The 22,632-nt window shown below is 43.0% G+C and overlaps 1 protein-coding gene across 1 annotated transcript in view; it reads right to left on the reverse strand.

Annotated features, from left to right (window-relative positions):
• The window catches only part of LOC115359731 (integrin alpha-5-like), a 50,881-nt gene that overhangs the window by 4,309 nt on the left and 23,940 nt on the right, over positions 1 to 22,632 (reverse strand). Inside the window, exons 13-26 of the mRNA XM_030052342.1 lie at positions 21,931 to 22,122; positions 21,777 to 21,822; positions 21,566 to 21,679; positions 20,372 to 20,427; positions 18,594 to 18,751; positions 15,472 to 15,609; positions 11,388 to 11,455; positions 7,009 to 7,159; positions 6,071 to 6,163; positions 5,535 to 5,614; positions 4,587 to 4,667; positions 4,374 to 4,479; positions 2,481 to 2,639; positions 2,225 to 2,332 (exon numbers count right to left, since the gene is read on the reverse strand). Of these exons, the coding sequence (XP_029908202.1) occupies positions 2,225 to 2,332; positions 2,481 to 2,639; positions 4,374 to 4,479; positions 4,587 to 4,667; positions 5,535 to 5,614; positions 6,071 to 6,163; positions 7,009 to 7,159; positions 11,388 to 11,455; positions 15,472 to 15,609; positions 18,594 to 18,751; positions 20,372 to 20,427; positions 21,566 to 21,679; positions 21,777 to 21,822; positions 21,931 to 22,122 (1,550 nt within the window). The remainder of the gene's footprint in view (positions 1 to 2,224; positions 2,333 to 2,480; positions 2,640 to 4,373; positions 4,480 to 4,586; positions 4,668 to 5,534; positions 5,615 to 6,070; positions 6,164 to 7,008; positions 7,160 to 11,387; positions 11,456 to 15,471; positions 15,610 to 18,593; positions 18,752 to 20,371; positions 20,428 to 21,565; positions 21,680 to 21,776; positions 21,823 to 21,930; positions 22,123 to 22,632) is intronic.

The following is a 22,632-nucleotide window of genomic DNA, read 5'->3' on the forward strand; positions in this document are numbered from 1 at the left end:
GACAAAGAAAAGAGCGCCACCTACGGAAACTCAGACTCCATCGGGACAAAATTCAAGTCCTGTCCACACTGTTTGATTGACAGCTGATCTCTGGGAAGTGCAGTGCAGAAACACCACAATGACTGTAACTTACTTAAAAAAAAAAAAAAAAGAAAAAAAAAAAGAAATTCTCACACTATGGTGGATGTGTCTCCAGAAACAGTACATCATCCTATTCTGTGTAATGTCAAAAATGCATATCTTATCAGTTAATTTATATTAGTGACCATTGAGTATGCATTCAAGTAGAGCATAAATCCTTGGAAAACCAATTAAGGAGTAACATTTATGCGGATTAAATAAATTAAAGAGGGCAAATTTGAATAAAGAGAGGAGCGGTCGAACATTACAGCGCCGCTGACGTAAGCCTCACATAAACTACCCGGGAAATCACAAGCCTAATTAACTTCAGCTCAGACACAATTAGAGCGAGCAGCGCGGGACGCTGTCCAGAGCCCATGATATGTAGCCCCGTTTCCTTTGCTGAGAAAATAATCTCATCATAATTTAAATCTTGCTCGAGCGGGGAGGACGGCACCCTAGCTGCCTCCTCCTCCTCCTACGATCTGACGGGGCTGATTCGGTTTGAAAGGACTAAATGAATGTCGTTAGTCAGCTTAGCAAGACGAGATAAAAGGAGAGGAGAGAGGAAAAATGCAGCGCGCTTCAGCAGAGTCATGGCAAAGCGAGGCCCTAATGAAAATACACTCGCGTAAGATTCCCATCGGGACCCGAGCAGCAGAGCCGAGTGCCGTCGACTTTATTGAGCGGCCTCTGTTGTGGACGGCTGTGCAGACTGGTGTCACCACCATGATTCCCTCCACATGCTGAGCGCTCAAACAAGCAATGACGAAGGAAAGCAGAAGAAGAGAGGGAGAAAAACAAACACAGATGGAGTGAACTGTGCAGAGGAGAAGTGGCTGCTGGCGTGTGTGTGTGTTTGTGTGTGTGTGTGTGTGTGTGTGTGTGTCCCTGTGCTGCTATTCTTACGGGAACAAAAGTCGACCAGGATAGGAAAACGCAGCCAAAGCGAGAACAATCTGCCAATCCTCACTTCTACAAGGGGCAAGCTCAGGATTAGGATTTAAATTTAGGTTTACGCTTAGAATTAGGATTAGGATTATGTTTGGGTTCACATCAGAATCTGGGTTTAATGAGGGAATGCACTAACATGATCGTGTGTCTGTGTGTGTACCTGTGAATAAACTGTGTCTGTGCATATTGGAGGACTCCCATCAAACTTAGCTGTGCTTTGGCAAAACTGGTATTTTCCCATATTCACAGCATATTCAGTCCACCTGGTTTTATACAAATGTTGAATTTGTGCACAAGAAAACTTGAATGGAAATGGAACGCAGTCTCACCTTCAGTGTTAAAATCTTGAATAAGTGGATAAGTGAATAAATCTGCCAGTGGGGTGAGAGAAAAACCACTGGTTTCTAATGCAGTTTCACTTGTTTCAGGATTTTTTCTGGGAACAAGGATAAATATATTGAGCAAAGGCAGAATGAGGCACATCAGCCCACGGGTGTCAAGAAGAACAGCACTGGAAACACACAGATTTTTTTTAAAAAAAAGACTTGATATTAAACTAAATTCATTGTTAAGATGGAGACTTTTATCAATAAAGCCATGAACAACTGAGTGAGGGCTCTTATTTCCCAAAGCAAGGAGGTCAACAAATCTCTCCATCTGTTGCCCAAGTATTGTTATGTAACAGTGAACAAGTTCTGCTTTTCAAAATAATTATCATAACATAGCTGAGTTGCATTTTCTTTCGCAAATCTTTTGGAATTCTCTGAAAATGTGGTTAAAGGAATAATCCGAAGTTTTGGGTGAAATCCCAGACTGAGACCAGATGTTGGACACCATCTTCACCTCTGTACGTCCAGGGGTTCGGTTCCTACGGGTAGCATTTTGTGTTAGCTTAGCATAAAGACTTGAAGTCTATGGAAGTTGTTAGCCAGCGTCTGTCAAAGTGAAGTAATAAACTTCAGAGTTGCTGTAAGGTTTATTTTTGGACATCCAGAGCTGAAAATAGTATCGAACAGCTGGTCTCAGTCTGGGTAAGTTGGAAAAAGTGCCTAAAACTTTGGAGTATTCCTTTAAAATATGCTCAAAACGTGGACAGACACCCTGAGAAATGCCCCGCGCCTCCACGCCCAGTCTGTCCCTGCCGTCTCACCAGGTTGCCTTGTTCAGCCAGCGGGTCGTGGAGCAGCTCCCTCCTCTGGATGTGGTGCTCAGAGCTGGACGTCGGCGAGGGCGGCCTCTCCGTCGCTGGAGGCAGGAGCTGCACGCACAAAGACATTAAGAGGCTCATTAGCAAACACAATCAAATGTCCAGGGCCAGAAATAGACCAGGAGTAATGGCCTCACCATGCCAACCTGCCTATTGTCTGAGTCTGAGTCTCTGTGTGTGTGTGTGTGTGTGTGTTCACCTTGAGCTTCAGTGCATTGAAGGTGTGGTTGGAGGAGCAGCGGAGCGGCCCCTGAGTGATCACCTCCACAGGGTAGAGCAGCTCGTGGCCGTGGGCCCTGAGGGGACACTTCACCGCCAAAACTGCCTGGCTGACCCTGCTGGGGCCGTTATTCACCAACTGAGGGGCAGAGAGACAGAAACTTTGACTTTAGACGCTGTGCAAAGGACTTGAACCCCTCTTAGTATTTTCAAACATGTTGCAAATGATTTTTTTTCCTTTTCTTCATCCACCATCTGCAAGAAACTCCGAAAGATTTAGCTACGTATGTGCTGTTGTTTTTTTTTGTTTTTTCCTTAATTCACACTGTTATCTGCTCATTTTGATGTTTCGTGTTTTTCTACTTGTAGTAATCCGCCATAATCTGTTTTTGATTGGATTCGCTTTGATTTTATTTGCAGGCTGATGGGCGCCCGCTCAGCACCCACCGGCCTGGGTGGGATTCCCCTCTCTCTGTGATCCTTCCCGAAACTTCATCAATTTTATTTTTACCCCCCCTTTTTGGCTTTTGGGGTTTTTCGGGAGCTTTTTTCTTGACCGTCATGAGGGTTCAGGTCAGAGGGTGCCGTTCTATTTTTAATTTTTTTCTATAAACTGTGGCCTTTTAGAGCGCTTTGAGACTCTAAACAGTGATTAAAGCACGTAAATAAAGTTTATAAGTAGAACGTCAGCTCCTCCTGCGTTGTGCCATAAAGCAATCGCACATATTCCCACCCAGTGATCACACTAATATCTCAAAATGACTGTGATTGTAATTAATTGAGGTTAAAATGATGTGGTAACCTAAATAAATACATTAGACCTGCATGAAGAGCAAGGACATGGGAAGCCTTTCTGCAGCTGCAAGTGAAGAAGCCAACAACACACACATCTTCATCCAAAATATGAGTAATTAGGACCAAATCTTGTTTAGGATTTGAAGACACCCCGTGTTGTTTGTGACCGCTGGTGGTGCTTCAGTGCGCTGGCTCCTCGTTTTGTTTACATGCCGGGTTCTTCCAGCACAGCAATGTAAACAATAAAACTTTCAAAATCAGGAAACCATTCAGCGTGTTTACCGGGCCTCCGGGACACACACAATATGTTTTGGCGAGAAATCGGAATAAAACTAAGTGTGTTTAGAAGGAAAACTGCACTGGCCACAGATCATTTTGTATACATGATGTAAGAGGTTATGCATATTGGAGATCACTTTGCAGCTGCAATGAGAATAAAATGTCATAAATGTAAACTCTGTGTTTCCACCATCTGACACTTTGACTTTGGGACACCAAAAGTCCAAAAAAAGGAAAAGATAGGTGCAAGAAAAGCACGAGGCATGAAAAAGATGAATGGCACTGACTTGTATTTTGAGGAAACCTGAGTGTACAAAACATTAGGGAGAGCCTTTCCCTCAGTTAAATCACCTTTTTACTTGCAGAGCAACATTTTTAGGCTGAGATTAAACTTAAAAGATGAGAGGTGTGTGACATCAAGTTATAAAGTTAAAGGTCCACTATAAAAATAGGGGGTTTGATTTAAGTGAGAACGTGAAAAAAAATGGACTAATTCACACAGTTTAGTTGAGTCTACATGTTTCTCATCATCGGCCTCACTGATAAATGGCGTCCAGGTTTTCTATCAGCTGAGTGAGTCCAATCGTTCTCCCTTAACCCTCGGTAGTGTTGCACAGTGCAGCTTTAAGGCTTTTCTTAAGGGTATAATGGAGTTTTATGACTTTTTATTTAAGGGTGGAAGAACTATAAAGGTCCAGTGTGACATAAAAACAGTTCATCTTAGAGTGTGTTGAGGCTAGAGAGGCTTTAAAGAATGAATAAATTAAAAAAATAATAATAATAAAAAAAAACACTGCACCTCATAGACCTGCTGCAGCTCAGGGCCGACGTCCTGCTCCTCTCGCGGGCTCGGGCTCACTTTCCAGCCGGGAGGAGGAAACACGACCTTGTCCGGCCGAGAAACGCTGCGACAGACACAAACACAGTTGGATTATATGTGATTAGCTCTGCTACATAATGATGATGATGATGATGATGACGACGGTGCCGGCGGGTCGTGACGAGGCCTCACCCCTGCAGAATAACATCAGCCACCACGGCCACCTCCAGGTCGTACAGCTCCACTTCACTCTGCGAGTTATTCTCATTTTTACTGCAGGAGACACAGCAGGAGAGACGGCAAACGATATTTTAGAAATGAATCTACATTACAAGACAGCCGTGAAACAGTTCCTCAATGGATAATGATGGATGCCACAAAAGGATATCTGCACATTTTAGAAAACAAAATCAAAGACTTAAAATTTTGTCAATGCCAGTTTATTTAACAATATAACTCTAATAATTTATACCTGTTGTTGTAGGACTATACAGTAATTCAACAATCCAATACAACTCTGCATATATGGTGTACATAGGTATAGAGTTTGCATTTGCTCAGTTTCTTATTTGTGAATTTATTGTTGTAGCATTTTTTTTTTTTTGGATTAATTTACATATTTAGACATGATGCACTTACTTTTTTGCAACTTGGATTAATGCACAAGTAGGATTAATGCACATGATTATACATAATGCATATACTTTACTTACAAATTGGTAATGAACATATTTTTATATTTCTTATTTCTTCTTCTTTTTTCCAGTAATTTCACTTGTAATATATTCATCTCTTGAGAATTTGAGCAACTGCAACTGATCCGGTTTCCCCTCGGGGATCAACGAAGCAAAGCTTTCACAACCAGACAAATTCTAACTCAACATTTTATGTGCAGCATAAGAAAAGGGAGAGGAAAAAGTGGGTAAAATGCATTCTGAACTTATTGAATTTTCTTGTCTTACTTTGGTGAAACTTAATATAAAAACATGAACCAGCATTATCTGTCAGAAAAAAACGCCCAACTCTGTGATTATGACATCCATAACAATAATATTTAGGGCTGTAAAATGAGATGATTTCAGGCTTTTTAAGGACGTGTGGGCTCAGTTCGTAATCAGGAGCCTATTTTGAGGGACCTACCTGCGTATTTGGAGTTCAAACTGCACAGCATCGTGGGAGTCCTTCAGTCTGGGCACGGTGAACCGAAGGCCAGCCCATAACTATGAAGTGGCCCACAGAAAAAAACATGCAATTAACCACAGGAGCATAGACACTGAATCATATAAAACCTATAAAAAGAGATGTCTTGGTATCTTAAAATGTCTTGTGCTAGGCTCTATGGATCCCACTGGGTTTGATTAGAAGCTAACAGACTTTTTTTGTGGTTAGTTACGGTGCCATAAAAAGAAAAAAAAAGAAACTTCACCCACTATAAATTGAAAGTACACACATAAATGTATAAATGACCTACTGTACATTGTCTGTGATATGTATTTTTTAGTAATATGACAGATTTGAGCTACTTTTACACGTTTTGCTTTCATTGCTCATGTGAAAACACACTGGGTTTCCTTGTGTATGAATTGTGTTCCACAGGAAAAGTTTAACTTGACTTGACTGGGCTAATTGGAGACACACAGAAAAACCAGCAACATGTGGGCCTCGTTGGCTCTTACACTGGTCCCAGACTTCATGGGGTTTCCCAGATCACACACGAGATAGCGGGTCTGGTTTTGGGTCTCGTAGCTGCACGTCAGCTGAGTCAGGCTCTGAGAAGGACACAAGACAACATCAAAGAAACGCCGTGATGTCTCCGCCTCTCCGATAGGAACAACACCAGCCTGTCGTTACCTGCATCGCTTTCGTAAATCACGCTGAAATGTTGAATCAGTGCAGGTCTGAACTAGATTCATTTTGTTGATAAGAAATGATTCAAGTGTGGAAACCTCCCTTAATCCGTCCTGTTGTTCATGATGGAAAAAAGCAGAACGGCTTGGCAAGCGAGCAAATGACGGTGGTTCTGCGGCGGCGATTGCACAAGTCCTGCCGCCCTTTTAAGTACGTGAATCGACTTGCGCTGTCATAAATCGTTTATTAAATACTTTAAAACCAGGTCATATTCGCACGATTTGGCCGATGGGACTGTCCCAGATGAATCAGGACATCTGGCCTCCCGAACCCGAGGGCCTTTCGGTTCTGTATGTGACGATTTCGACATCGCACTTATCACCCATAACCTTTTCAACTGCGCCGATCTCATCGGTGGGTTCGTCATTGCAAATGCATGCCGCACAGCCGAGCTTTGTTCAAACCCACAAAAGTTTATTTGAAATTCTAGCGGAGACACCATGGTTTCCAGAGATCACAAATGCGTCCAGCTGAGTCACAGGGAAATGAGAATAAAAAGATGCTCAACACATGTAGATATTTTCTATTTGATCTGACGGTAAACTGGCATCTTGGCTTTGGATAATTCACTCTATGTAAGTGTGATGTCGCCTCAGTGAGCCAGCAGATATGGATGTGGTATTGTTCTACAACATGGGGAACAAAAAAGGGTATTTTCCTAGCTTTGAAGATACTTAAGGGGAAATTTAAGGGAAAACCGGCTCACCACATTGCTGCGTGCTATCCCGCTGTAGTCGGCCTCCGGTGGAAGCACCACGTACAGCTCGGCCTCGTACGCCCCGCCCTCTCCCTCGTTCCTGGCGTTGAAGGTCAGGGTCAGGGAGTTTTCATCGCCGTGGTAAACCTCCGTTCTGTCGCTGCGAGACGGAAAACCACAACAACTTGATTTGTAATTTGTTGATCAAACTTTTAGCAACACATCTGACCCAGTTATAAATATTACTATTGCTATTTCATTAGGAGTATTACATTACAGAAGGGAAGTGAGCAATCTGATAGCATCTTTGTAGGGGCCGAATGAAGTCTAGCAATGTTTACGACTGTTTCTCCTACATTAATCTAAAATTGTTATCCCACTGCAGACAGAAAATGTGTGTATGTGTGTGTGTGTGTGTGTGTGTGTGTCTAAGATAAACTCTGTGCCCACGTTTCACTGAACCATCACTCAGGCACCCAAAACGCTCGGTGTGTCCAGTTTGATTTTACAATTTAAAACCGAATATGGAAACAGGGGAAATTTTTCTGTTGCAGGCAAAGGAAAGGGTGGAGAGGATGTGCGGTGTATCACTGGTTTCCACCCAGTGCATGCTGGGATGTAGGCTCCAGCCGCCAATGAATCAGAATGGGCATTAGAAAATCAAAAAAAGAAAAAAAAAATGAATGGATGAATAAAATATTGGCCTTTTTTTGTTGAAGCAGCAGCATGTGAGAGAATAAAATGATGACTGGACTGGCTTCTTATGGGCCCAGTTTGACTTTTTCATTCGTTTCCACGTGCACAAGCTGGAAAAAAAAAAAAAAAACACTCTAAAAACACAAAACGGATCGTAAAATAAGTCAAATTTGGCGCGTCACTTCCTCTCTGGTGAGGACAGGGCACCTCCTTAACCACAGCTGCCATTACCTCCTTGTTGTTGGCAACAAGGCGGTCACCTAAACGCCCCGAAAAGCAAAAACGTAAAAAGGCAGTGAGAGGCGGGGAGGAAAGTGTTTTCAAACAATGCATCTCAGTTTGAGATAATCCCTCGGGGGCTACTTCCTGCTACATGTCTGTCTGTCTGTCCACGGCCGACCTGGGAAACGACCCAAATCAAATCACCGTGATTTGTCTCAGGAAACCAACCCCCACCTTATTCTGCTTATTCAAAGTGACACCCCTGTGCGCAAACACTCTGTAAGTGTGGCGGTAAATCCTCTCGGCACAAGCCCCGACCTCGACCCCCCCGCCCGCTGGCCGCCACACATCCGAACACGGTAATAAATTCATGTTTCTATTGGGCAAAAAGAGGAGGAACGAGCCGGGTTGAGAGTCCTTTCTTTCATTCCCTTTCTTTCCTCCTCCCTTCCCCCCCCTTTTCCTCTGAAGGGGCTGGACGCAGTGACCCCTCGCTAGGTAAGACGACCGTCGCCAGATGATTTCAATTAGGGGCCGGGGCCCTAAAGTTTTGGTGAACGCGGAGGAAGCAACATTGATAATCTGTCACCGACGCTGTGCAGATGCCGGGAAAGGAGCGAAGTCTGCCGCGCGGCCGGGCTGTTAACGAGATTGAGTTTCATTTGTTGGGAAAATACAACAGAGGATCGCGAGGCTTATGAAAGCATAATTCAAGCCAGAGGACACAACTCTGAGACCAGGAATAGACCTCAGGGTGGTGAATGTTAAACATCCCCCCCCACCCCCCACCCCATTTGGGAATTTGGGAAGCAAGGAGAAAAAAAAAGCTGCATCTCCATGTCAGTGAAGGGAGGTTCTGTTGAGCGAAAAGCGCTGAATCATGCAGCAGCAACTCTGAATGCAGATTTTTTTTTTTCGAGTTTCCGTGGGAAAACTCCTAACACTGATTGTATTTCTGCAGCTAACAGAATTCACATGGCGATGTAATGCGAAAACAATCCTCATCCTCATTACAGAGTCAGCCCGGGGAAGAGAAAGTAGGAGTGTGTGTGCGCACGTTCGCTTTGTGAATGGACACGGTCGTTGCCAAAATATTTGGCTGGCGTCCCTCCCAAACGAGGACGCGTGATTGATGAACACATTTAAATGTGAGCAAGCCGAGCGAGGGGGGATCTTCTCCTTGATCCGTGCTCGAGCGCGGGCACGTTACGAGCTGCGAGCGACGTCCGCTAATTCGTGCCAGAGGTGCTTTTTGCGTAAGAGAACTTGCGAGCGGCTGCATTTTCCAAACCCAAACCTCTCACTGTACATCATCTTAAACTTCCCCTCTGTGATTGTTATCGCTTGTCGCACTTCCTCCCTCTGTGAAGATAAACCGTCTGCGTTTCAGCCACGGGAGCAGATCAAGTGCGAGCAAGCACCCCTCCCTGCTGTATTAGCAAATTGAACACCACAAGATCACACGATGATTGGAAACACATACGATCACGAGACAAACGACACAAAAAAAAAAATCCTGTTCGCTTTAATCCCAGGCTGTTCCCGAAACAAATACGCCATCCTGTATGCTTCCCCCTCGATTTTTTTAGCATGTTGTGTTTATTACATGACGCTCTGTTTGCAATTAGGCTCTCACAGCGTGCCTTTAATGCCACAAGAGAATTACAAATTTAACCATGATGGCTGTAGATGTGTGTCCAAACAAATAAAACATTAATAGCTACAGCTGAAGCGGTAATCTGTCACATGCTGTTTTTTTTAATTTTTTTTTATTTTTGGCTCCATCTTTGTCACTAAGCACTTATTCCTGTGGTGTTTCTGCACCGCACTTCCCAGACACCGCCTGTCAATCAAACGGTGTGGGCGGGGCCTGAATTTTCTCTGGATGGAGTGGAGTTCCTGCAGGTGGCGCTCTTTTCTTTGCTTTTTCTTCTGTTTTCAAAGGCAACGGGGCGCCGCCAGGAATTTTGGGCCCCATGAAAAAAAAAAATATATATATATTACTCGATGATGGTTTAATAATTTTATATTAGTTATTACCTATTTTTTTGGGGCCCCTTTCAGGCAAGGGCCCTTGGAATTGTCCTAACTTTTCCCCCATATACGGCGCCCCTGCAAATGCATCACACCTATTCTACGAAGCAGGATTAGTAGCCAGATTAAAAAATATCACTGAATATCTTCCAAAATTTTGTCCATCATGAGCAATGTCATCAGGGGTGACTGGACCATAATCCTGAACCTAACATTCAACCTTTTTCTCACAGATTCAAATAACTATCACTTGGATATAGTATAATTTTTCACAGTTATCTGGATTACGCTCTAATCCTGGTTTCTGGAATAGCCTCCAGGCGATACGACGCATCAAAAATAGACACTGGGAGTGTGTTGACGCTTAGGGAGAAGACGTCACGTTGCACCGCTATCACACACACCCATCATACATATCACCTCTGCCACAACTGGACTGAACAACAGAGTGGGCAATTTTAATGTGAATTTTATATTTTGCTATTTTGCACTTATTTTAACTTATTTTACCCCCCGTGTCTATTTCAGTACCAATGTGCACTGCTGTCTGAGGGGAAGTGTGCTTTTATGTGTTTTTATGTTTTGATGAGCTACTGGATATTTGAATTTCCCTTCGGGGATGAATAAGGTTTTATCTATATACAGTTGTCCCTCGCTATAACGCGATTCACCTTTCACAGCCTCGCAGTTTCGCGGATTTTTTTTAGTGCAAGTTTGCATGCTTTTTTTTTTCTTTTTTTTTTTTTTTTTTACAGCACATTGTGTTCTGCGTCCTGATTGGCTAAGGGACTGTAGACCATTGTCGATCAATCTCCTCCGTGCCGTGTCTCCTGTACAGTACAGAATGTGTTCTTTCTATAATACTGGACTTATTTTTCTAAGAAGGTTTGAACTTTGAGAGTGTTCAAACAAGAGAGAAAAGGGAGAAAATGTTAATGCCTGTCTGAGAAAAGTGTATAAAGTGTTTAGTGAGGGGTTTTACAGCCTTAAAACATCTAGAATAATTGTAAAAAATAAAGCTGACTACTTTGCGGATTTCGCCTATTGCGGGTTATTTTTAGAACGTAACTCCCGCGATAAACGAGGGACCACTGTATCTGTCTATCTATGCTCACAACCTGTTTCGACAACCTCATTGATTATAATGAGAGGCTTCTGATTTTCTTTTCCCAAGGTGGCACTTCCTGTGCAGGAGGAAAGCCCTACCAGACACCGCGTGTTCAGAAAACCATGTGTAAAAGCTTCATGAAGTGGATATTGCTTGAATCACTGCTGTGCAACATCATGCAGCATATCGAGAGTGACTAAATAAAGGTGCATTTATGTAAAATTGGATCTTGTCTTATTACTTCAGTGGGGTTTAAGGAGCAAAGGTTTAAATTTTGTCTGCTGAATCAGGGAAGGTGATTTGAGCAGGAAGGTGATTCTCCTCTCACCCGTAAACAGCCAGCTTGAGATCGGGGACGCAGATGTTGTCCTCTCCGCAGTCCAGCTGAATCTGGGCCTGAGAAACACAGGACAGAGATAAATGGAAGGAAGAAGCGGGGGAAAAGATCGGATGGATGAGAGAGAAAGAGGTATTCAGAGAGGAGCGGGGATGAGAACAAAGGTATAGAGACAGGGGAGATGTTTAGACAGCCTTGGACGCTTCATTCGGGATTTAATGAAAGGATAAGAGCGGATACAGGCCAGATATATCCTCAATATATTCCCGAAACCTGCAACAACAACTGGCAGCCACGAGGTACCGTGAAAGCAGCATCCGAACTTGCAGGGCAGATGTATCGCGGGGGGGAGAGGAGAGAGAAAACACGGAGGAGGTTTAGGAGGGGGCGGGGATGAAGGGATGATGAATACCATCCAAACGAGCGTTTCATTTTTGCGGAGAAGAGGCCGCGATCAAAAAGAGCAACGGACAAAGAAAAGCAAACCTCACATTTTGGAGCGGACAGCGGCCTAATCTCCTCCGCAGCGCCGTGTGACAGATGACTTTGGAAAAGCCGCAATGTATGATCAACGTGCTTTGATTTGACCGTATTGTCTTTTCATCCATCAGATCCCTTGTTTTTTTTTTGTTTTTTTTTTCCCCATTTCTCCTTCTCCTATGCAGTGCACTGAACCATGCCGCCATTGTTGCCATACAACCATCTCGCCCCCCACATATGGGAAGCATTAGCCTGCAAAAGAATGCTATGGGAGGCTATAGCAGAGCGGAGCGTCAGCCTGGCGATGGCTCGCGGCGTCTCTGCGCCGATCCCTCATTCAAACCCCCGGAGCCGTCCCTCATCAGTCACTTCACACCCGAGGGCCGCGATAGGCGCACCGACACCGAGCGGCGCCCTCGCTCCCCGCGCCCCATTCACTCTCTCCCCTTCGCTTTCATCTCTCCATCTTCCCGTCCATCTGATCCACATGTCAGATGGAGAGGAGAGCGTGTAATACATTTCAGAAATGTGGGAATGACACGTAAATGCTTCCCCATTTGGCCTCCGCGCTGGTCTGTCGAGATTTTAAATACAGGAATACGGCGTGTTTTTGGAGGATTTTCACATCGGTGAACAAAATAGACACCAAAATCATCCCAATGTCATCAGTGGATTATTGCCTCCTGGCTAACACAATGTTGTAGGCTTAAGGTGATATCAGATAATATTGAATATCTCGATAGTTGCAAGCATTTGTGATCATTTCTGCAATATGTCTTTGGTTTCGTCTTCAATTAGGCCTTTAAATCAGTTCCTGAGTCAGTTTAGGAATATTAGTCAGTCAGTAACATGTTGGCAAATGGAAAAAGACAACTGAACCAAGCTGACCGAGTGCATGGCAGGCGAATTTTAATAAGACTGCTGTGTTAAGGCATGGATTAATAAGAGAAATCATTAAAGTGGCACTCAAACTCAATGTTGGATTGAGTTTTTGAACAGATTTGACTGATATTCTCTTAAATTGAGATCGTGATCATTGAAATCTGAAGGTGACATGTAACAGGCCAAAGCCGTTGAAGGTTCAGGTTCAGGTCGGGTTCAGTCAGGTTCTCAGGCTTGGGTTCAAAATATCAGGTTCCTGAAAAATGTCTGGCTGGACAGTATAACGTCTGCTACGTGTACCGAGATGTCCCATAATTCATCGATGCTGCATAACCTCCACTGCCTCGCATCTCAGCACGACACCGGGAGGCCAGATAATCACTTGATTGGCTAGTTTATATTTAAAAACTGTTATTTACTCATGAGACCAATGTAAAATCAACATATGTCTGTCCTACTATTATTATTCAGCATACAGTTTTGTTTGCTAAAGCGTTGGCATGGACTATGAGACCATGCTGACACGTGAATGATTTTGATGTTTACGTTAAACCACAGTCCGAATTTCCCCTTTAAAATTAAAAAGCAACAAATGACTAATCCTTGAGCTGCCATGAATCCAGGGCTCCTCGGCTAAAAAAAAACCTCTCTCTCTACACAGGAAAAAATACACTTACAAGCACATGGCGCACATGCAGACGCACACACTCACACACACGCACACACACACTACCTTCTAACAAACACTCACATAAACATATGCACGTGCTGCAGGGTCTGGCTTTGGCCTGGCGGAGGAGACCACGGCAACATACATAAACAAACCACAACCAGATGTCTGAGCTCGGCCGCCGCGCCCCGCCCAAACGGAGCTGTCAGTCCGCCCTCGCTGTTTTTGCAGAGCCATGACTCGCCGATCCTCCACACACACACTTCAACTCCTCATATAGGAGAAAAAAAAAAAAAAAATCCACCAAAGGCTGCCAGTGTCGAAGCTCCTGCTCCATCAGGGCTGAACCTCCACTTACACCCACACACTGCAAAAACGCAAAATCTTACCAAGATTATTTGTCTTATTTCAAGTCAAAAATGTCTTATTTCTAGTCAAAATATCTCATTACACTTAAAATAAGACATGATCACCTCAGAAGTAAATTGTTTTTAGACAATTTTCACTTGAAACAAGTGAAAATTTGCTTGTTTCATTGGCAAAATTTGCCAGTGGAAAAAGTGAAAATTCACTTGAAATAAGTGAATATTAGCTAGAAACAAGAAACAAATTTTGCCAATGAAACAAGCAAATTTTCACTTGAAACAAGAGACGATTGTCTATAAACAAGTTACTTCTGAGGTGATCGTGTCTTATTTTAAGTGTAATGAGATATTTTGACTAGGAATAAGACATTTTTGACTTGAAATAAGACAAATAATCTCGGTAAGATTGTGAGTTTTTGCACCCCCATGGGGCTTCGGGCACTACAGAGGAACTTTACATATGATGTCAATTTCAAAATGGCTGCCTCTGACCTCCTCCTTCACCATTCAAATAAATTCCCCCCTGGTGGAAAATGTAAACAGCAGGAGATGTGGTGTTTTATCCGGGGGGGGTTGAACATGTATGAAGCTGGCACCGCGCGGCGAGCCACAGAGTGTGTGTGTGTGTGTGTGTCTGTAAAATAACCGCTCGAACATGCCGCTGATTGTTTGGCGTGTTCTTGTGAAAATAATGAAAATCCCATCTGCTACGCTCCGTCCGCCGGTAACATCTGCGGTGGAGCGTCCGTAAGTGAGGGGGGAAAACGCATATATATGTATAGCCAAATAATCTGCGCTTAATAGAGTGTGTGGTCTGCAGTGTGTTTACAGAGGGGATATACAGTGACCGACTTCATGCTCAAGTTCAAATTCCAAGTGAAAACTGCACCGCTGCACAACCTGTTCACTATTCCCAAATACTCCGAATGATTTCTGGTTAAATTCATAAATGTGAAATGTGAAGCTGCACTCACTGACAGTCATTCCTGACTAAGTATTGCCAAACAGCGGTGCAATTTGCAGGCAGGATGGTGCGGATATTCCCCCATCTGGCCTCCGCTTCCTGGCCTCTGGTGGCTTATTCTCATCCCCGTGGGGGCAAAACTTTATCCCCCCCAGATTTATGCTGCTTCATCCATAGATCATGAAAAACTAGATCAAACAATATCTATAAATAAGCAGCTATACTGTGAGCCTGTGGTGAGAATGTGGTCCTGAGAATAGGCCTATTTGAAATATTCTTGCACTTTCAGTGGTAAAAGTCAAAGTTTCATTATTATTATTATTATTGTAAGTCCATAAGTGCTATTATTTTACTGTAACGGCTGAAAGAAGTCATAGTCTGTTGGCCCACAATATGTCTTCTGTTTATGATTTACTTGCAGCAATAAAAATGTTTCAAAAACATCCCCTCTCTGCTTTTTTGTTTTTGTTGTTTTTTTGTTTTTTTTTTCACAAACCCCCACCCTGTTGCCAAATATTAATACTGTATGTTGCACTGGGAACAGGATTTTACTGGGAAAAAGTGTTTTTTCAAGGTTCAGTGAGTTAGGAATTTCCGATTTTGGCATTGCTGACAGAAAGCAGCATCTGTGAGGGATGCTGTGTGAGCTAATATGTAGATACGGTGTGTGTGTGTGTGTGTGTGGTACTTATTTTGTACTGTTAATTTTCATACCTTCTGCTCTATGAGCTGGGCGGTCTGATAGTTGAGGATGGGGCTGAGGCCGTGCTGGTCCACCGGGGCCCGCGGGTCCAGGCTGAAGTTGAGACTGACGTAAATGGGGGAGAGTTTATCCCGAAACTCGTCGTCACTCTGCAACCGAGAGAGACACGAGGACGTCAGTCTGACACTGAGAGGCTGAGGAGGAAGTGAGAGAGAGGCGCAAAGAGAGCAAAAACCTAAGACCTGATTCTCCCAGACGCATTTTTCCTGTAATGAGCCTGAGAAAAGAGTATTTCTCATATGCGGGTATCAATGTGCTCTTTTGTCCTCAACGCTCCAATCCAAGCTCTGTGCTGGAGAACAAGCTGACATTTGAGTAGAAAGTTCACATTCAGGGTAAACACGCCTCAGATAGTAGGGAGGAAATACCGAGCAGCCTCTACATTCTGCTGCATGCTCTGTCACAGGTAAACACGCAGGCAAAAAGAGGAACGATGGCGGTTCAGTGATGCTGCGCTGTGTGAAATCAAAAGCAGATGTAACAGTAAAATGTAAATGTGAGATTTAGCGAAGCCTGTTTTACATTTCTCCAACATGGAGAAACCTAAAACACATTAACATGCACCGGGTAGCCCCCCCGCTGTCATTTATTATTTTTGTTTTGGTTTATTATTTTGCACATGCAGAATCTCATGTGCGTTCACTTGCAATCATGACTGTAATTTTTCAGCAGGCGAATTTAGGGTTACCGTGAGTAAAGCTGACACGGGCACTTTGGAGCAGCTCAGGGGTGTTTTGGGTGAGGCGCAGGAGTTTCTGTATTTCTAGTTGATGGTGAAAAGATGTATAAACGTATAGATATATACAGATGTACAATGAATATGTAAGTGTAATGGACTATTGGTAATGCAAATTGGAGATTTATATCATAGTTTGTTAGTTAATTTTGAGAAAATGTCATGTGAAACATTGCTCAAAGGCAGAATGAGTTAGCTTTTCCTAAAAAAAAAAAAAAAAAAAAAAAAAAAGTAGACTCATATAACAATAATCCCTTTCCATCATCGTTTATGAGCCACTAGCAGTGTGTATTGTTGGTGTGTGTGTGTGTGTGTGTGTGTGTGTGTGTGTGTCAGCAGAGACCCTGCCCTCTGCCTTGTTTCTTCTTGTTTGGCTGAGCTCGCGACTCATCTGGGCGTCGGCTTTTGGCCAGCGGGTGTGTAGCTCCCAGCCAATCACAGCGCAGCACGGTGCCAGATCGATAGTGCGACATCCAATAGGAAACTATGAAAATCATGGACGCAGATTGTGGAAAAAAGGAAAAATAGTGACCAGGGTTGAGTGAATCTGGGGTTGGCTTTCACCTGCTGGCGAGCGCTGAGGCAGAGGATGAGGATGAAGAGCGAAACCCAAAGTATGTTTGTGTTTTTTTTTTTTCTAGGATGGTGACGGAATGTCATCCAAGGAAAGGAGAGACCGACTCCGGATGCTGCTAATCCAGAAATCAGTAGTGGATAATAAATTAACATTAAATACTCCCATATAGCTTAAAAAAAGTTCTTAAACGTACATTTGGAGAACTTTTTTAGCTATATGGGAGTATTTAATGTTAATTTATTATCTTTTTTAGTGTGAATTTGATGTTAATGTATTATCTTGGCCTGTAACTATAGGCATGCATGTATTATTTTACTCTTAATTGAGGTCTTTTGTGGGCATGACGGTGGGTACAAGCACTGTAATTTCCATTTTTTATGGATGAAATAAACTTGACTCGACTGTACAGGTTGTGTGAGCGGGCAAAATATTGTCAATGTCAGCAAAACTGAGAGCGGACACTTTATGTTTCATGAACATTCAGAGTGAACTCGACATCAGCCATGTGTCAGCCACACTGGACCTGAGCTGATGTGTTTGTGTTTCTGCATTTCCAGAAAGGAAGACTGTAGAGATTGTTTTTGATGATTTTTATGCCTGGAGTGTGCAACATGGGACATGAACTCTCAATAACCAGATTAACAGCATTAACGGGTTAGATGAATGAATGGATGAATGGATAAGGGGGCGTTGGACAGGCGAGTGAAAGGATGGCAGTAACGAGTCGAAACAGCTCTCATCCAGTGATCAGATCAAACCTCAGGGCTTGGAGCTCAGCAACATTTTGTCCAACATTCACTCTGATCAGATCAGCGCCCAGCAGATCGGTAACGATTTTACCTCCATGGTTCCAGTATTTATCTTAACCATCCCTCCCAAAGCAGCACAAGGGATAATTACCTCAAATCCCATCCACTGGGAACGGCTTTCAAACGCTTTAGTGCACCAGCTGGTTTTGCATCACATCAGACGTTTGAGTTTTGTTATAAGGCCCCTTTTAAACCAGGAGTTGTGATTATTAAAACCTGATACATCATCACAATGGAAGCCACAATGTAAACAGCAAGCAGTGCAAATTAGAGAGCGCGATTAACAAAAAAGGAAGTGTTACAGCTGAGATAGTTAGTGGACACACGAACGAGCCAAAAATTAGACACAAGATGGTGAAACCGCTCCTCCCCGACTGGAAAGAGCGTATTGACCAAAAGTTAGAAAAGCTGAGTGGAAACAGCACAGTTTGGTAAAAATTCCCCAAAATGACAAAAAAATGGTTTTACAATCGCCTGAGGCAAAAAATGTGTTTCTTATAGCCGCGGTGCGATCGACCCGATGAGCGGTTCAGTCTTATTGCACAACATCTTCTTCGAAATTGGCCTCTGAAATGTGTGTAAAGTGCAGGATCCGTCCACAGCAACCTCCAAAAATGTCTGAACATCTGCAGATCTCTGTCGTGGTTGTGCGGCCGTTACGTCTGCAGCGGGAACAAGGCCAAGTGCATTTCTTCATTTTCGTCTTTGGATGAAAACATGGCCAACATCAGCTGACACTGAAGAGCGGTAACTTTGTATAAATTAGTATTTTAAGCAACACTAATCAGCTCTTCAAAGACTTTTTTATGTTCAGGAAGGTATTTTTAATTGATGGAAATACACCTTATTTGCATCTTATGTTGTTTTTTTTTTTTTTTTTTTTTTTGTGACAACTGAGATGTGAAGTTGTTGTTTGACAGCCGGATGGGAGCACAAGGCGGTGCGACTGACCCGGAGGTAGATCTTGGCGTCGTGACACATGCGCCCCCCGTTGGCCAGGCGGAAGGTCTTGGAAAGGCTCGGCTGCTGGCTGTCGAGGAACAGAGTTCTCCTGATGGACTCCCTGTGGGTCCGCTTCACGCTGTCCAGCTGCACCTCCACCACGAAGCCTTCACACACACACACACACACACACACACCAAACACACAACACAACAAACACTAGGGGTTGAACAATTCATGCATTGCATCGATCAGTCCTAAATTCTGCAGATTCAACTGAATTGATCTGCTAAAATAGATACATTTTCACCCGAATCAATGTGAAATGCTTCAAATCATTCATGATTCTTAAAAAGAAAAGACCCAACATTGTGGTGCTGTGACAGAATACTATGGATTAAAAGAAAAACATTAGTCTTACATTATTATTATTACATACAGTGGTGGAAAAAGGTTTTCGGACCCCCCATGCATTTGTAAAATATTGCATTAACAAATCACTCTTAGGTCTTCAAGTGCAATTTCTTTTAGTACAGTCACAGCCAAAATACTAAACAAATCCTAAAAATGCCACTAAAAACTTCAAATTGATTGGTTCCATAAAAATACATAAGAAATTTTGAGTATTGGGTCATTTTGGTACCAGTGATGAAGGTCGTTCTTTTTATTAAAAGACACCATTTTTGTTGCCAAGCTTGGTGTCTATATAAAGCAGCACATCTGAGAGTTCTTCAGACACAAAAATGGCTAAAACAAGGAACCTAACGCAGGAAACACGCCTGAAGATAAAGATTACACTGTCAAGAATTTAGTTTGGTTAGTTTTTCTTGTAAACAATAAACAAAAAAATATAATTTGTATTTGTTTGTATCTGTCTAATGCAGCCACACCTTTTGAAACACAAAAAAGATTTTCCCACAGATATTTCATGATAATATTTGAGATTGTGAGATTGCGTAAAATTTTAAGGGTGTCCGAAAACTTTTTTCCACCGCTGTATATTTGGATTACCTGCAGCTGCAACACAACAATTTCCAACTTTGAGATCAATAAAATCCATCCATCAATCAATCAATCTATCTATCTATTGCACCTGTTGCTTTAATGTATATAAAATTTGGTCTCAAAGTGAAGTATCAAATTGTTGATTTACAAATTCAGTTGGAACTGAAAATTGTTTTTAAATTGAATCACCAACTAGTGAACCATCAATCAAACTGAATCTATATTACACAAAAGGAAATGCACATGCACTTTAGGTACAGTGTGTCCACAGACAGCATGGAAACCAATTGCATGTAAAGCCATGTGGATGTAAATTTATGCTCACACACACACACACACTCACACACACACGCCTCTACATGCCAATGTCCAAGTGGTAAACATTATTTTGGCAAAAATGCCTGAATTTATTTACTATTTATTCTCCGTGCAGTGCACAGAAACAAGCAGACGGTATAGAAATAAACTCATTTGCATTGCTGTGGCCCACAAGAGGACAAATATGCAGAGAACACACAGGATAGAGACCCACACACTCAGAATGTAAACACACACACACACACACACACACACATATACACACACACTCTTTTAAACTCCTGCAGCCCACCAAGTTACTCTGTATTTACACGATTGTTCTTTTATCTCAATCTTAACTGCCAAATTGACCACAGTGAGGTCCAGCATACTTGTGGCCACACAAAGAAAGCAAGGTAATAGGGACCATCTGTGTGCGTGTGTGTGTGTGTGTGTGTGTGTGTGTGTGTGTCCGTCTGTCTTACCTAGATGAGAGGGGAGGTGCTTCCCATTAGCCAACAGGCAGAAACTGATGCTGACACTGGAGGTTGAAGACAGAAAAAAAGACAAAGGAGAAACTTAACACACATGCATACCGAGCTAACCATCAGACATGAAACACACACACACACACACACACACGTGCAAATGGTAATCACTGGGCAAACAGCGCCTCAGATTCCTGCAGCGGCTCGGGGGCCTTGGTGTGGTGCCGCTGTCGAGTTTTTACCGAGACGAGACGTGTGTGTGCGTGCGTTTGTGGCGTTCGCAGCATCTCAGTGTTCCCGTAAATCTGCACACACACACACACACACACACGTCATGCACTTTATGATATGCGTGTGGCCGTACGAGTGCACATGTGCAGACAGACAGCGCACGCCACCTCGCGCCGTGTAAACGCCGTGCTGTTCAGCCACAATGCCAAGCAATATCTAATTCAAAGTGAATTTCATTCCCTCTCCACCCTTTCCCATGTCGGTAACCACACACACACACACACACACTCCCTCCTCTGCTCGTCTCCACCTTTTCTTTTTTTTCTTTTTTTTTTTCCATTTAGCCACCCCACCTTTCTCCCACTTCCTCTTCTCTCCTCACTTCCCCTCCTGCTTGTTTCCAAGGAGGCAAAAACACAAATTAAAACAACAACAAGACTCGCTTGTATCCACCGACAGGCAGATACCGAAACGCCGGCCAGCTGGCAAACCTTTCCCACAGCAGTCTGAAAATGTTCCATATTTAATGTGACGGTTCAAGTGAACTTTTGGAAAGAGAGACTAAAAACGGGGGGGAATATTCCCTCTTTTTTTTTTCTTTTTTTTTTTTTTTATTACTGGATCGAAGTATACTGACTTGAGTGTGCAGTTTGAAGCCGCTTGGACAGGAAACTGGAAAGGCTGGTCACACATGAAGTCATCTGACATTTCTCGTGAGGTAAACTTTGGAAAGCCGAAATTAAACTAAGATGTGCGTTACGTAACGTTTGCAAAGACATGTTCCGTGCTCTGTTTTTTTTTTTTTTTTTTTATGTCGGAGAGCTACTTTTAAACTCTCAAAACCTCACATTAAACTGTGAAAGATACTTTTTTTCCCCCCTTACGTTAACATCATCCTGGATCAAATGGTGTATAATCCTGTAAAAACATGGTGAAGTGGGCTGAAGTGGGTTTCCATACCAGGACACGGCGATGGTGTCATTGCCACTGGACACCGCACAAGTCTTCTCCTCTGGATTGAACATGGTCGGCTGCACCGACAGAGACGCACTGGCGTTCACGATGGGCCGAGCCCTGATGGAAAAAACAGCCCACGGGGAAAAAATATGAATCCGGCGTATGTACTTTGTCTATTCATTTTGTCATTACGCCGCTCCGTGCTGTAACATACCTGTACAACACGGCTTTGTCGACGCCGAAAGCCCCAACAATAAGATCTGCAGGAGGTAAGGCAGGTTAGTGAAACACGGCAAACAAGTTAATTTCGTTTAAAAAAAAAAAAAAAAAAAAAAAGAGGCTCAGAGGTGAAGACGCTTCGGCAGCACCTGGGTAGCCGTTCTGATCCAGATCTCTGTTGCCGCGGACAGCAAAGCCGAAACTGGCCGGGAAAGAGCTGGAAGCCCATTGGCCAGAGAGGGTCTGGGTGGGCGTGTCCCTCAGTCCTCCGGCATGTCCGTTGTAAATGAGAACCAATCCCTGCTGGTCGTCTCCTCCGTAGGGACAGCCGACGGCCATGTCTGGTGGCGTCCAGAGAAAAATACACCAAAAAAAAAACAGTGTGAGCCATAACTCTAATCCATATATTCCTACATCCACAATGAAATTTAATCTGATGTTTAGACATTCAGTTTATGCTTACATCCAGAGCAGCTTAACAATAAATGGAGAACAATAATCTCATACGTCTACTGTAGAGGTGGAAGCAGAGTTGGACAGATGAAAAAGTTTTAAAAAGTCTAATTTACAGATTCTGAATATCAGCTGTCAGTGACTTCAGTATTAAAATATCACTCAGTAAATATCAGTAACTTTTTAATTCCCCAAATTATAATGATTTACTGTTTTCCACTGTATTTTAAACCATCATTAGACTCTAAAACTCCAATGAAAACCAGTAAAAACGCATCACAGTGATTCATCGTGCAGAAACTTTTAGATATAATACATTACCATTAATTCACTTATGAATGGGTGAGAAAAATAAAACGTGCAGAGAAAACATAATTTTGTTGTGAGTTTTCCAGACA

Source organism: Myripristis murdjan, chromosome 5 (assembly GCF_902150065.1).
Source record: "Myripristis murdjan chromosome 5, fMyrMur1.1, whole genome shotgun sequence".
Taxonomy (NCBI): domain Eukaryota; kingdom Metazoa; phylum Chordata; class Actinopteri; order Holocentriformes; family Holocentridae; genus Myripristis; species Myripristis murdjan.